Genomic DNA, 12856 nt, shown 5'->3' with positions numbered 1-12856 from the left:
AAAAAGGCAGGCCAGTCGAGGCTACTGGTAAACATTTCGTAAAAGATTTATTTAAGTATCATTTATCACAAAGAAGAAAATACATATAAGATTAGAAGCATGCAACCATCATCTACATTTCTATTTATTTTTCTTGCACTCACAGCACATTGTAATACAACTCCTGTGCCAACCTCGCTTCTTCCTGAAAATACTATGTTTCAGGACATGGGATAAACAAAAAAACAACACAGGAAGGTAAGATAACATATGAGAAAAGTGCAAAGTAAAAAAATTCACGTATATACCACATTCAAACCCCTCCCCCTCCAAAAACTGGATAAAGGCAAACTGTCATTTTGCTGCACAATCAGATTGTCTTTATGAACTACTTTACAAAAAAAATTAATATAAATTAAGGGCACGATCCTGCAGACACTTATATTTGTAGCTAACTTTAATCATATATTGGCTCAGTTGATATTAAAAGCCACAAGTTAGTCACACGAATAAGTTCTTGCAGTATAAAGCCCTCAGGCAATAAAATGTTTAAGAGCATTAAGGAGAACAAAAATTAAAGCAAACAAAATCACTCCCAGATGTTTTGCTTAGTAAGTTTATATCAAACATTTTAAACAGAACAGTTTGCTCCTAAAGCCCTGAATATTTCTATTACTTAAGCAGTTTTGCAAGATTAAAAGACAAAACCCCCAAGAAGCTGGTACAGATGTTAATTAACATAAAAGTTGCTTCAGGCAGGTATGTAGGGAGGTGGAGGTTCCTTCTCAGGCATCTTCACTGCCATTTCATAGGTTGGCAGAACATACTGGAGAGAAGACATTTTGAAGTGATTAATGCCGAAGGTTGAGGAAAAAAGCATAATAAAAACATGCATACCACATCAGCAATTTAATTCTCTGTTGCAGGCAAATATTTTTAAGAACTTACTGATACCCCTAGTAAGCTACTGAGGAAGTGAAAGGCACACAGTTTACTGCTTCACTGAAGCTAACCCTAGGTCATTAATTCTACCCCTCTCTCTTGGTTTTGCAAGACAGCAACGAAGGTTTTGATGCCTGCAATCAGAAAGCTTCCCTCTGTTACAAAACACTCTAAGACGTCTCTCTATAAAAACTCCTATTTTATGAATTATAAGGTAACTCAATCTATCTTAACGAAGTCAAAGCAGCTGATGTTAATCTTTCCAGTCTTAGTTTAGAAAACTGGACCAGATGTGTAAACATCCATGAATACTGTGTTTTTCTACTCCAGAATTAAACGTTTCAGGTTCCTTTCACCTCAAAAAGGTTTTACCTGTGGAGGAGCTTCAAATGCAGGGTACACAGCTATCTCCGGCAAATTTCTGTTGCTGATGTATTTATAACAGTTCCATACACAGTTGATTAGATACGCCTGAAAGAAAAGAGGTTTCTCTTCTTAAACACCTCATATACATTAGCCGATTCAGAAATTAGATACTGGATTACATTTTGATGACAAAAAAGGAGCATAAATCAACTAAGTCAATATATATCCAAGGGATGGTTGCTTATTAACAGATTTAGTCACACATGTATATTGTTGCTGTTCAGTCTTGCTATCATAGTGACTCAGAGAGGATGAACCCCACACGTTTCAGCAAAAGAATTCACAGATCCATCCAATTAATCTGTGTGCCTCAGCACAGCTAGTCAAATTAATCCCTAATTGGCTTATGTTTCTGCGGATCTCAGTCCAAACTTGCTTGCAGGAGGATGGGCCAATGGCACAATCCCGCTCATCCCTAAATTAGCATTGTTATTTGTCCTACGCGCTGTGCGAAGGAGAGAACACAGCCTGAGGTGCCAAGACAGCAGAGCAGAGCAGCCCAAACGTTGGGTTAATGTTAGCTGCTCTACAAGGACGTACCATCTAATAGTCAGAGCGTGATTATTTTTATTGCTATTAATCTGTATAGTATCACTCTATGTAGTTTTCACCAGCAAATTAGTACCTAGTTAATATATAAGGTACCAAATTAAGGTCCCAATAAATATAAAAATATTATCTACTATGTTAGGCTTCCACTGCCTTCCTCCTCTCAGACACTCCTCTGGGAGAAAACATTCTTTTTCATGACTTGTGTTCTTTTTCTTGAAATTTAATCTAAATGCAATAAAAGAATATTGTCATGGCCGATGTGTACCACGAACTCATTTGTTTAACTAATATGTTTTGCCTGCATATCATTTTTTTGTAATGCAAATGAATTAATCTATATTTAGATCTTCAAAAAAGGTAGTAACTGGTAATATCACCCTTCTATAGAAGGACAGTGCAGCTCTGAATTAATTACTATTTCCTCCTTCCATCATCTCCCTCCCAAAGCATGTGCACTGGTTTATTAGGCACAGTAAGAGATTTTTAAAGTTTTGTTTAGAAACCTTGTATGCAATAACTCAGTTCTGTTTCACTACAAGCTTATTTATAAATATTAAAGTAACTCCACACATGCAAAAAGGTGGTATTTGAAGTCTTTGTGTATTTCTGCTCTCTACTCAGAAAGAGTAGAGCTGCACACAACATACAAGCTAGTTCAAGACACCTGTATGAGTGAAATCGTATTTTAATTAAATATCCTACCAATTCTGCTCAAAGAAGTTCTTAATTCAATACATTCGCGTATGTTGATAGCATCTTAATATAGCAACTCATAAAATGGGCACAGTTAAATTGTAACTTACCTTTAGAATGATAAATAAAGCAAAGAATACCAGAACAATAAACAAGAGACAGCTGGAATCCAGTGAAAGAAGGTCATCTTTGTAAGGGAAATCCGGCTAGTGGAAACAAATAGGGTGGGGGGAGAGAAAGGGAGAATATGAGTATGAACAGCGTACATTGACAAATATGAAAGACACCCAAACTTCACACCAAGTGAATTGAGGTCTTGTGTAAACAACTCTTCCAGAAACAACGAAAAGTTCAGTTTTTCTGTAGCTTCTTTTCTTAATCCTCCCACGAATCACACTATTCATCCTGCCTCTGTCCTGCAAAAACAGATGACTACAGAAAAGGGCTACCTGTAAGGAAGCCTTGTAACTTCTACACTACAAGTCATTTCCTCAATCTCATGCTAATACAAACAGCCATGAAATTCCCTTTTTAACAGCTGCAGCACATTTGGCCCCCCACCTGACAACTCTTTACTTCTTATCAGTCCAACCAGTTACATGCACACATGCAAATTAGAAAGCAAAAAATTTGCCCCTAAACTTCACAAGGAGCCAAAACACACCAAAAAGCTTCTGCAAATTTCAGACTCTTCTCATTCCCTCACCACAATAACAAAGCCTGTCCCCAGCATCAAGCCATTTTTTCTGTTTTGTTTTCAGAAGAGTTTTTAAGCATCTACTTGCACAGATCTAAACACCAGCCAGAAAGAGTTTGTGATCCAAGCAAACTGCTGGTACATTCTACCCACTGAGTCTCCTAACAGTTAGGTAACAAAACAAAAAAAGGCAGCACTAATGACTACTCCATTGCAGTCTCATCAGAAGGCCTTGCTGCAAAACAAGAAGAGCCATATAGGATGTGAAAAGGAACCCCTGATTCCACCCCAACACGTTGCAGACCATACATCATATCACACTTGTGCCAAGTGTAAATTAACTACGGGCAGATTAAACCAACATCTCCCTTCACAACTATTTCTCTCCTCTCCCTAACTTTCCATTTAGGGAACACCACCACCTTTGCTCCTTCCATCTCTGATAAGCTCTCATTCTCACAACCACCCCAGCAGGTATCTTCTATGGCTACTGCAGTCCGAGCTCCTCTTTTAGGGACAGGAGGATGAATACAGCTCTTATAGCACTCATCAAACTAAAGTTTAATTTCAAATGTAAATGCTAGCACGAGCTGAACAAGTACTTACCAACTGATCCAGGTAATCCTTGATTCTGGGCAAGTAGGTTAGAGAACTGATTGCAACCAGACAACTGAGCACAAAGTCAAAGAGCTGGTAACAGAAGAATGGGATCAGCCAGCCTACACGATGCTAAAAAAAAAAAAAAGAAAAAAGCTGCTTATGAAGTATTTATTTAAACTGAAGTAGCAAGTTAAAAACCATAGACTATAAGTATACTTACAGCAATTGCACCGTACACCATCATTGCACTGATTGTGAACATGAGGAGGGAGATGGCAAATAGAACGCAGGCATTTTCTGCATCAAAAAAATGCACAAAATTAAGTATCAGTCATTTCCTAAAGTTACCACACTGCAGCTGACAAGCACACAAGTTTTATCCATTATTATGATCTGTTCTCACTCAACTGTTTCCCCTGTGCAAAATGGAAGCTGTGGGTTTGAGTAACTGTCTTCTACTGAAGGAAAAAGAGCTGGTTCAAGAAAACCAGCAGGCATTCAGAAAAAAAATCTCTGCCTTAATCGAAAGCCTGAATAAAGCTCAGACACATCAATTAGAAGCCTGAGAAAGTTCGACTGTAATGCAACATAATGATGCTTATTTGCAATATGTCAGTGTTGAAAGTATGTGGGTGATTAATTTTACAACTGGAAAGAATTTTAAGTGAAGTCAGCACACTATCAACCTTTCTACTTTAAAACGGTTTGATTATATAATTTGGTCATTGGCAGTGGGAACAGCACCGCTCCTTAAGTACCATTAAGGAAAACAGGAGATCACTGGGTGGAAGGTATCCCACTATTTACAAGAAAAGGCAGCTGAACAGAAGCCAAGTGCTAGCAGAATCCAGGACACTCATGAAAATTGAATGATAAAGATTCCCCTCGAGCATCAGGGTCACTGATGACAGAAACACAGCTGCTTTCCACAACTTAGATTATACTCACTCTCCTACAGCAGGCACACTTTACGTTTTTAAGCACAGAAAAAAAAAACAGCTTGTGAGTCTATAGATGCTGTAAGCTCATGTTTTTTAATGAAGCTGAAGCCAAACTCTTGTGGTTCACATGCTTGAAAGAGTTGATCTGCAACCGATCTGAAAATTACACTACAGAAACATTTGCATGCCTAATTCATTACACGGTCTACATACAGAGATGGCATCAAGGAGGCCCTCCTGTGTCGAGGCATCGCCTCGATCAGAGATCCTGAAGTACTCGTGAATAACCAACAAGTGTCATACCAGTAGTGACAGATTCTCAGAAGAAAACCCACACAATACGATTTTAATTGTGAGTATGAATGAAGTCCCTCCATACACACAAAAACTTTTAGCCCATATCAGAACATGGGGAACAGGAGTCTACGTCAAGGAAAAGGGAACAGCCATTTTACACTAAAAAGTACTGAAAGCACCTTCAGAAGCATCATATAAGCTTAAGGCTACTACATATTTCAATATTCACTACAGAACATACAACATTTTTTACAAATATCTGTTGTGATTTTACTTAATGTTAGCTTTATGAAGGATTTGGTCCCTGTCCCCTCTCACTTCATTACAAACGAACATGAGTCACAGTTACAGAAGTGACAGTTCCTCAAGTCAGATCATGAATGAGGAACGAAGATCGTAAACTGGAACTCTCAAAATCCAGACCTGTGCTGTGCATCTTCACTCCAACCCTTGCTAAGTTTTAGTATAATTTAACAGGAGACTAGACATATTAGAAGTACCACTCATCGTATTGCTGCACGCTTAAAAACAAGCAAAAACCACATTAAAAAAGAGGAAAGTACACAAGATTACACATCATATACTACATTTATAAACCTTGGTCATTAAAGACAAGGGTTTGACAGCAGCTACACTTGTAGACATCATACACTTCATCTGTAACAATACACCAGGAAGTTTAATTTTGCTCGTAATGCAAAGTACTTCAAGTACTTGGCATTCTAATTTTTCCACTCAGAAAGATGGCAAGCTTTTCTCTTAGTAGGCTTACACACAACAGCTGTAAAGCTCTTTCCTCAGATCTGTGACAACCACTTATAAAACCCAGACACTTCTGAAAAATAAGCTCTATTTTTGGTTTTATTGACCCAGCAGGAATAGTAAATGTTCGTAGATAGTGCAAAGTGTTGATGTTCCACATGTACTAACACTGAGTGTTGATGAAGGCCAAGAAATTTTTAGCAATCTTATCATTCAAGATGCTTAATAATACGAGGTAAAAGTAATATTGCACTAAGTTTCTTTCATATTCATAGTAGAACTCAGTAATAATTGGAAAAACATTCAGAAAACAAGAAAGCCATAATAAAAAGCTGCATGCATATATTACAACTATGGTAAAGGCACACACTATGATACTGCACAGTTTGTTTTTTAATAGGACAAACGAGCCATGCACCTACCAGCCATTCTCTCGGAAGCATAGTAGTTCCCGATGACTTCATACTGGATATCAACAGTTGGCACTATGTTCGGATGAGTCACTTCCACAGTCAGCAAGATGCCCATCAGCAAATTCACCACCTGAGAAAGATCACAGTTACCTAGAAGTTCTTCACACAGCAACAGCTATGATTGTTTTAAGGACAGTATTAGATCTTTCATTTCAATTAGAAGTAAGCTCTTTGATTGGTGGGAGGGGGAGGGGGGCAGACAACAGAACCATTTAAGATTAAGTTTCAAGCTGATTTAGTTAAAACCCTACCAAAAAAATGCACTACACGGATGCTAGTTTTAATGAATCGTCATGAAGTAAAGCTGCAAATGAAGAGGACAGATAGGGTTTGTAGGGATTCAAGTGCCATGAGCTGATACTGCAACGATCAATACACAGCCATGTGGACTGGAAACTGGGAACAGTTAAAAGAAGCAGGAAGGAAAAGGTACAATGACGAACTAGGCACATTTGCAAAGAGTTTCTGCTTCCTCCAACAATCTGAAAGGCGGAGTTGATTTAATGCACAACTAAGGTACTGCACCCTACTCTTCAGGGCAAGCAGTGCAAGGGGATGTGCAAACACAACACAGTAAATACCGACCGTGAGAGGAAACTTAGGTTACAGCTCGAATCCTCAGCCGTAGCTTGCTTCCTGTTTCTCCCCCATATTAGATTTAATAGCCTAGATCATTTATTAAAACCTCCTCAGACTGCCTACGCAAAATTAAAGAAATTTCACACACAGACAGAACTCCAAAATCCGTAAGCATCCTGCACTGGCCACATGCACACCAGTCCCTTTCCTTACCCTGCTGTTGAAGACTATTTCTGTTTCTCCATTTTGGTACATACCAGAAATGCTTTCAGTAACAGTAAGAGCTCAAAGAATCAAAAGCTGCTGAAACCTCTGGAAAATTGCCTTCACAGCATTTAGAGCCTATTCAGGACTTACAGGGGCATAGTTTCTGTTACTAGTATCTGGAGAGACAGGCCAAAGAAAAAGGTTTCATAATAATAATAAAAAAAAAAACCTTCACAATGGTATTTTCAAGCCACAGTCATTTCTCCAATCAGTATTCAGCACAGTCACCACCACCAGCAGGATCTTTTACAATTAGGCTCCAAGGGGGAAAAAAAAAACAAAAAAAAAACACCAAACCACCACAAACTGGTTTGCAGTTTCTCATGACGTAAGAACATTTGCCAGACATTTCTTCTTCTACTGCCATGGTTCCAGGGGTCTACAATACTAACAGTGGCAACTCTATGCACAGCTACTGAAGTTTTAAGTAAAATAGTTTTTGAATGTTTTAAAGGAGTTTTTTTTTTAAAAGGAGTTTGAGCTTTTAAGACTCGCAGTTCACACTAGTTTCGTTATTGTTCCCCCTTGTCCTTTTTAAGTTTTAGAGATATCCTAGAGATAAGTTTACTTACACTTTCTCCAGAAAGAACCCTTCATTGAAAGCTGACAGCTTTGTAGAAATAGCACCATGTCATCATGTATTAGACAAACTTATTAGAAGCTCCAGCTACTTGTATCCTCAATTTTGTGCCGTGGAAGGCCAAATATAGTGACTAGTACAGCCAGCAGTAAATAATCACATTTAGCCACTAATACCTTCGGTCTTGAAGTACACTTATTTTTCCCCTCACAAGTCACTTCCCACAGGGCAAACTGTAAAGCTGCTCACCTGCCCTTTGCTTAAATCTTATTTTGTTTCACCATTGTTCAAAGGTAGAGAATATGATCTCTCACCACTCGTTTCCTGCTTCTCCACTCTGGCTTTCAATGCCTTTTCAAGCTTTTTATTTCCTCCTCCCTGCGAATGAATCAGAGGTATCAACCTATACTTTGGAAAATTACTTTTGTCTCTACTTATTTTAAGAAGCTTATGTCGAGGTCCAGGTATCTATCTGGCTGTTGAAACATGAATTTCTACTTTGTAAAACACAAACAGACTTGTTCAGTTATTGCCAGTTCAATTATATGCAGTCACCATTTTAACTTAAATAGTGAAACAGTTCAGGAGCTTGAGCTGCTAGCTCTATCTTTACAATTGTAAGCTTCAGTGCCTTAGAATCGTGTCTCTGTCATCCTACGACTGTCACTGGTTTTTATTTTCATCCTACCCACAGTCCCAATTTAGCATACATAATTCTTAGTAATTTCACTAGTTAACGAGCACAGTTCAGAGCATCAAAGCTTTGTTTTCTCATCCGGAAATGGTGTGCAAGGAAAAATACAAAATTAGAGTCATTTGAAATCCAGCCTATGCGAATAGTATTTTTACTGTCTCATTGATCCTAACTTGAAACAAACAAACACCTCTGCCAATTAACGCCCCGAGGCTTCCAGGACGCCATCGCTGCTCTTTGTGAATCATATCACAGCGCTGAGCAATTCATCACGTACAACATATGGATCGCAATTAGGAGGTACCGACAGCTCCAAATTAGCAGTGCTTTCAAGCAAGAAGCCAGAGCTTGTATTTAACTGCAACCATTCCTCTTTCACAGAAGCTTGATAACAGCAAGACCACAAGCCTTGTTTCAACTCCGCAGTCAGCACGAACAACTGCAAGAGCATGGTTTGGATTGCAAAGCATCTTCACAGTTTTTAACTGAATTTACTCACTGTGAATAAGATAAACGTTCACAAGCAGTCTGCACAGAATAGAAAATGTGGTCTGAAAACACACATAACACAGATAAGCCTGAGAGCAATCTAAATGTCAATAAATTAAAAAAAAAAAAGTAAGCCAACAGCCCTGACAAGCCAGCCCTCAATGGATGGCACACCATTCGGAGGTGACACCTCAGAAATCCCAGCAGCCCCCCTTGCTAGGCTTTTTAGTTAGAAAGTACAAAAAAAAAAAAAAGAAAAAGAGTTCAAATTCTTAATCAAAAGATGGTGTCTATTAAGGTAAAAAAAATGAATTTAGTTTTGTAGTGAGTACTACACTGAGCAGTTGGAGAAGTGTATTTTGCTTTTAAAACCAGGATAACTGAGCTCAACAGAAGTTTGGTATAGCTTATATCAACATAAAAAAAATACAGTAGCTGGTATTGAAGTAAAAAGTCAACAAACAAGTAACAGAAATACTAGCTCTCCATACGATCAGAACTCAAAAGACTACAGAACTATGAAGAGCAATTAGCAAGCTCTTATCTCCATAGTCAATGTATATATATGGCTAATCATGCAAGTGCTTCCTATCTCTGGAAGCCTGAACATGAAGCCAGAGTTTCTCCAAGCACCCTAAAAGTGCAAATGCCTAAAAGTCTTGTACGGAAACAAGAATTCCTACTGACAATCTGCTTCTATAAACAAGAAGGGTTGCAAGAAAATGTAGTTGAGCCTTGCAACAACTACACTTTCCCAGTATTTTTCTTTAAATGCAGTCTTGAAGAAACAAACCAAGGTGGCTTTGTTTTGTTTTTCTTGCTGGTATACTGAAAACAGAGTATTCCAGAGCTTCTAGCACTGTCAGGATCTGATAGAAACCAGTTATATTTCTTTTCTTTTGGAAGTTTTGTTCAGTGAACAAACGTCTCCAGAGATCATCCTGACCCTCCCCGTAACCAGTAGCAATTGCATCACTTTGATTCCATCCCTGAAGTTTGCTGCCAGAACACAACAGCCACTCCCTCCAAAACAATGCTCGTACTTTTAAGACTGTTTATTGAACTCTGATCTGATTTTGCCAATGTGTTCACGTTTCCGGTTTCTGGAAAGCACTGTGCCTAATAAGAAAGTTTACAGGAAGAAAACTTCAAAGCCACATGTTTGCAATTACGAAGCTGGGAATAGGAGGTTTCTTTTCCTTCCTACACAGGCCAGCAGCGAGCGTTACAGGGTAAACCAAACTATACCAGCCCTGAAACTCAAGTATGAGTCCTCTAGGAACACTCTGAACTCATTTTTTCGCTTAGTTTATCTACTTATCAGAAACAGTGGCAGAAGAGGACGGAAGCATGCTTAAAAGAGGGAGTTTAATCACAGAGCACCTACAGACTGTGAAGATAACGCTGTTGTTCTCTCTAGACTCTCAGAAGTACACAGAAAAGATGGTGATACAGAACTTTTAATGAGGAGCTAAGTTCAACTGATGCAAGATTTAGAAGTATACACATAAGCAAAGAACAGGAAAATGCCTAAAGGAACAGTTACATAAGAATAACGCACATGTATAATGGCCAGAACCCTTATCTTACTGAAACATCTGGAGTAGATTGCTACAAGACTCCATTTTATGCTTGGTATCAAATTCCTTCAGGACTGCAGAGCACGAGAACAGTGTATTCAGTAAATACAGGCTGGCCAAGATCTTCACTAACACGGAACTCTTGTGGAGCTAAGTATTCTCCTCCACAAAGGACTACCTCCCTCAAAAATGAAAAATGTTATTACCCTCTTGCCACCATAATTTACAGGTCTAGATTATTAAATTGACTTAGAAACATTAATTTCAGTCTTTCAGATGCTAGCTTGTGATAAACAATATGCATATATGGTTTGCTAATTAACATGTCTGAACAAACTGACACACCACAACCCATTTTATTTATTTAGGAAAAGTTTATCAGCAGAAACATTAGTTTTATTTTCACCGTCTGAATTGTAGTCAGCCTTCAAAAGGGATAAATTATAATTGTTTTGATTTAAAGCAACAGGCAGGACAAGACCACTTAGGAAATGGAACCTTCTTTCAGCTCAGACAGCTAACAGGTGGCAGACAGGTGTCTGTCACCTTTTCCCAGCTGACATCCCAGAAGAACAGGATAAAAGCTCCAAGTAAGGGCCTGTTGCGACAGAAAGCACAGCCATGCCCTTCCAAGTTCCTGGGTTTCCACATGATCCTGCTAACAGGAAACGAAAGTGGGGAACGCAGCAAGGTGCGTTTGTTTCATGACAAGCACGAGCGTCTCCTGACTGTTAAGGATTTCTGCTTTTCCTTGATGTACCAGAAGCATACAGTTGATCTCCTTCAATCAGCACAGGGATCTAATTCCCCAGGTTTTACAGGATTCCAGAATAAGCCAGATATTCAATACAGCAAAGGACTAAGTTCTAATATTAGCTCATGTAAGACAGAAATTAATCAACACTAGGTCAGCTTTCCAGTTTTTCAAACTTAATTTTTTACTCAAAAATATTAAGATATCCCTTTCCTTGAGTTTTGTTATACTTTTCACACCCTGCTGTGACTTTTCTTACATTGCTTTCTCCTGGCATTTTATCACTTGCCAGAACCACTTTCTATCACTGGAAGAACTGAGAGAGGGGCAGAAAAAAAGAGGTAAAAATTAAAGAGTTAATCTCTCAGTACTTGCTGAAGAGAGACCATAATCTCTCTAAAGGTAAATCCTCACTTATTTCTCCTACTGTAACAGCAGTTTCTGTGCATGGTTCCTCCACACCAAGGCATAAAAATGCAACATTCGCTATTTTTACTATCTGGAGAAGGGTAAAAGAAAATACAGGCTTTGGTTACAGTTTTGGAGAATAGAAAAGCTAAGATGCAACATGTTTAAATCATCCTCACATTTTTACCACCCATGGGGGTAACAGGAAGGAAAGATGACTAAAGGATTTCAATAAAGGGGAACTTGCTCGGTCCACGTCTTAACTCAATGTTACTGCTTTCGCATTTTTATTTCACTCTAGCTCAAAACCGTCTTTAATAGACGGGCTCTCTCAGTAAAAAAAGAGTCAGAAAACAGGAAGTGTTTTGGAAAAAACAGACCTGTTTCTATAGCTCCCCAACAGCCGTGCTGGACGACAGAGAGCTCCCCTTTGCCACCAAGGTGCTCGGGACGGCCTCGGTACCGGCTTGCTTAAGACCCTCACCTCCCTCTCAGGGGTTACATTCAGGTCAGGAAGGACGTTTCTTATCGCTTTCCTCCCCACATGCCCCACATTCCAGCCTCCCACAGCACTTTATCAGCTCTCCTGCCAAGGACACCCTCAGCACTGCCTGAAACGCGTCAAGGCGCTACCCCTCCAGCCTCAGGAAGGGGACAGAAGCCAGGACCAGCACCAGGAACCCAAGCATGACGCCCCAGGGCTCCGCTTCCCTTTCCTTTCCCCAGCCACCCGCCGAGCCCTGAGGGGGCCCAACACCCCCCTCTCAGTGCCCCCCACCCCCCCCCAAGTGCGCATGCGCGCTGCCCCCTCCTCACACCCCCCCTCCCACCCCGGACCCGAAGCGCCGCGCATGCGCGCTCGCTTCGCCGCTGCCCCCCGCGCCGGGCGCAGCCTCTCACCATGTACCAGGTGCCCAGGATGATGGTGCCGGTCCGCACATGGCAGCAGCCGCAGCAGCGGGTGCTGTAGAAGCGGTCCCGGCTCCGCTTGAACGTCATGGTGGCAGCGACACCGCCGGCCTCCCTCCCGCCTACCGGGCCCGCCGCCGCCGACCGCTCGCTCTGGCCGGGCGCTTCCCCTCAGCTGGGGGCCGGAAAACCCCCGCTCGCGCGTCACCGCCGCTCCGGCCAATCACGAGTTGG

General features: G+C 40.3%; 1 protein-coding gene across 1 annotated transcript; it reads right to left on the bottom strand.

Annotated features, from left to right (window-relative positions):
* Positions 1 to 22: 22 nt before the first annotated feature.
* Positions 23 to 12844, bottom strand: LAPTM4A (lysosomal protein transmembrane 4 alpha). The gene is made up of 7 exons (XM_083831265.1): positions 12614 to 12844; positions 6312 to 6432; positions 4110 to 4186; positions 3896 to 4018; positions 2703 to 2798; positions 1294 to 1392; positions 23 to 805 (listed from the first exon to the last, which is right to left on the bottom strand). Exons 1-7 carry the CDS (start codon positions 12710 to 12712, stop codon positions 731 to 733), a joined length of 690 nt encoding a protein of 229 aa, XP_083687391.1. The 5' UTR covers positions 12713 to 12844; the 3' UTR covers positions 23 to 730.
* Between the last annotated feature and the right edge of the window lie 12 nt (positions 12845 to 12856).

This window comes from Anser anser (genome assembly GCF_964211835.1).
Source record: "Anser anser genome assembly, chromosome: 3".
NCBI lineage: Eukaryota > Metazoa > Chordata > Aves > Anseriformes > Anatidae > Anser > Anser anser.
Note: the sequence above shows the minus strand (reverse complement) of the source record. Positions and strands in the feature narration are given on the sequence as shown.

What these genes read in the sequence shown, in the direction of transcription:
- LAPTM4A (XM_083831265.1), bottom strand. Translation starts at nt 12,712, where the DNA reads ATGACGTTCAAGCGGAGCCGGGACCGCTTCTACAGCACCCGCTGCTGC. An exon ending in TCCTGGGCACCTGGTACATG is followed by an intron (nt 6,433 to 12,613) that starts GTGAGAGGCTGC and finishes GATCTTTCTCAG; the next exon opens with GTGGTGAATTTGCTGATGGG. An exon ending in AGGATTACCTGGATCAGTTG is followed by an intron (nt 2,799 to 3,895) that starts GTAAGTACTTGT and finishes TGTTTCCACTAG; the next exon opens with CCGGATTTCCCTTACAAAGA.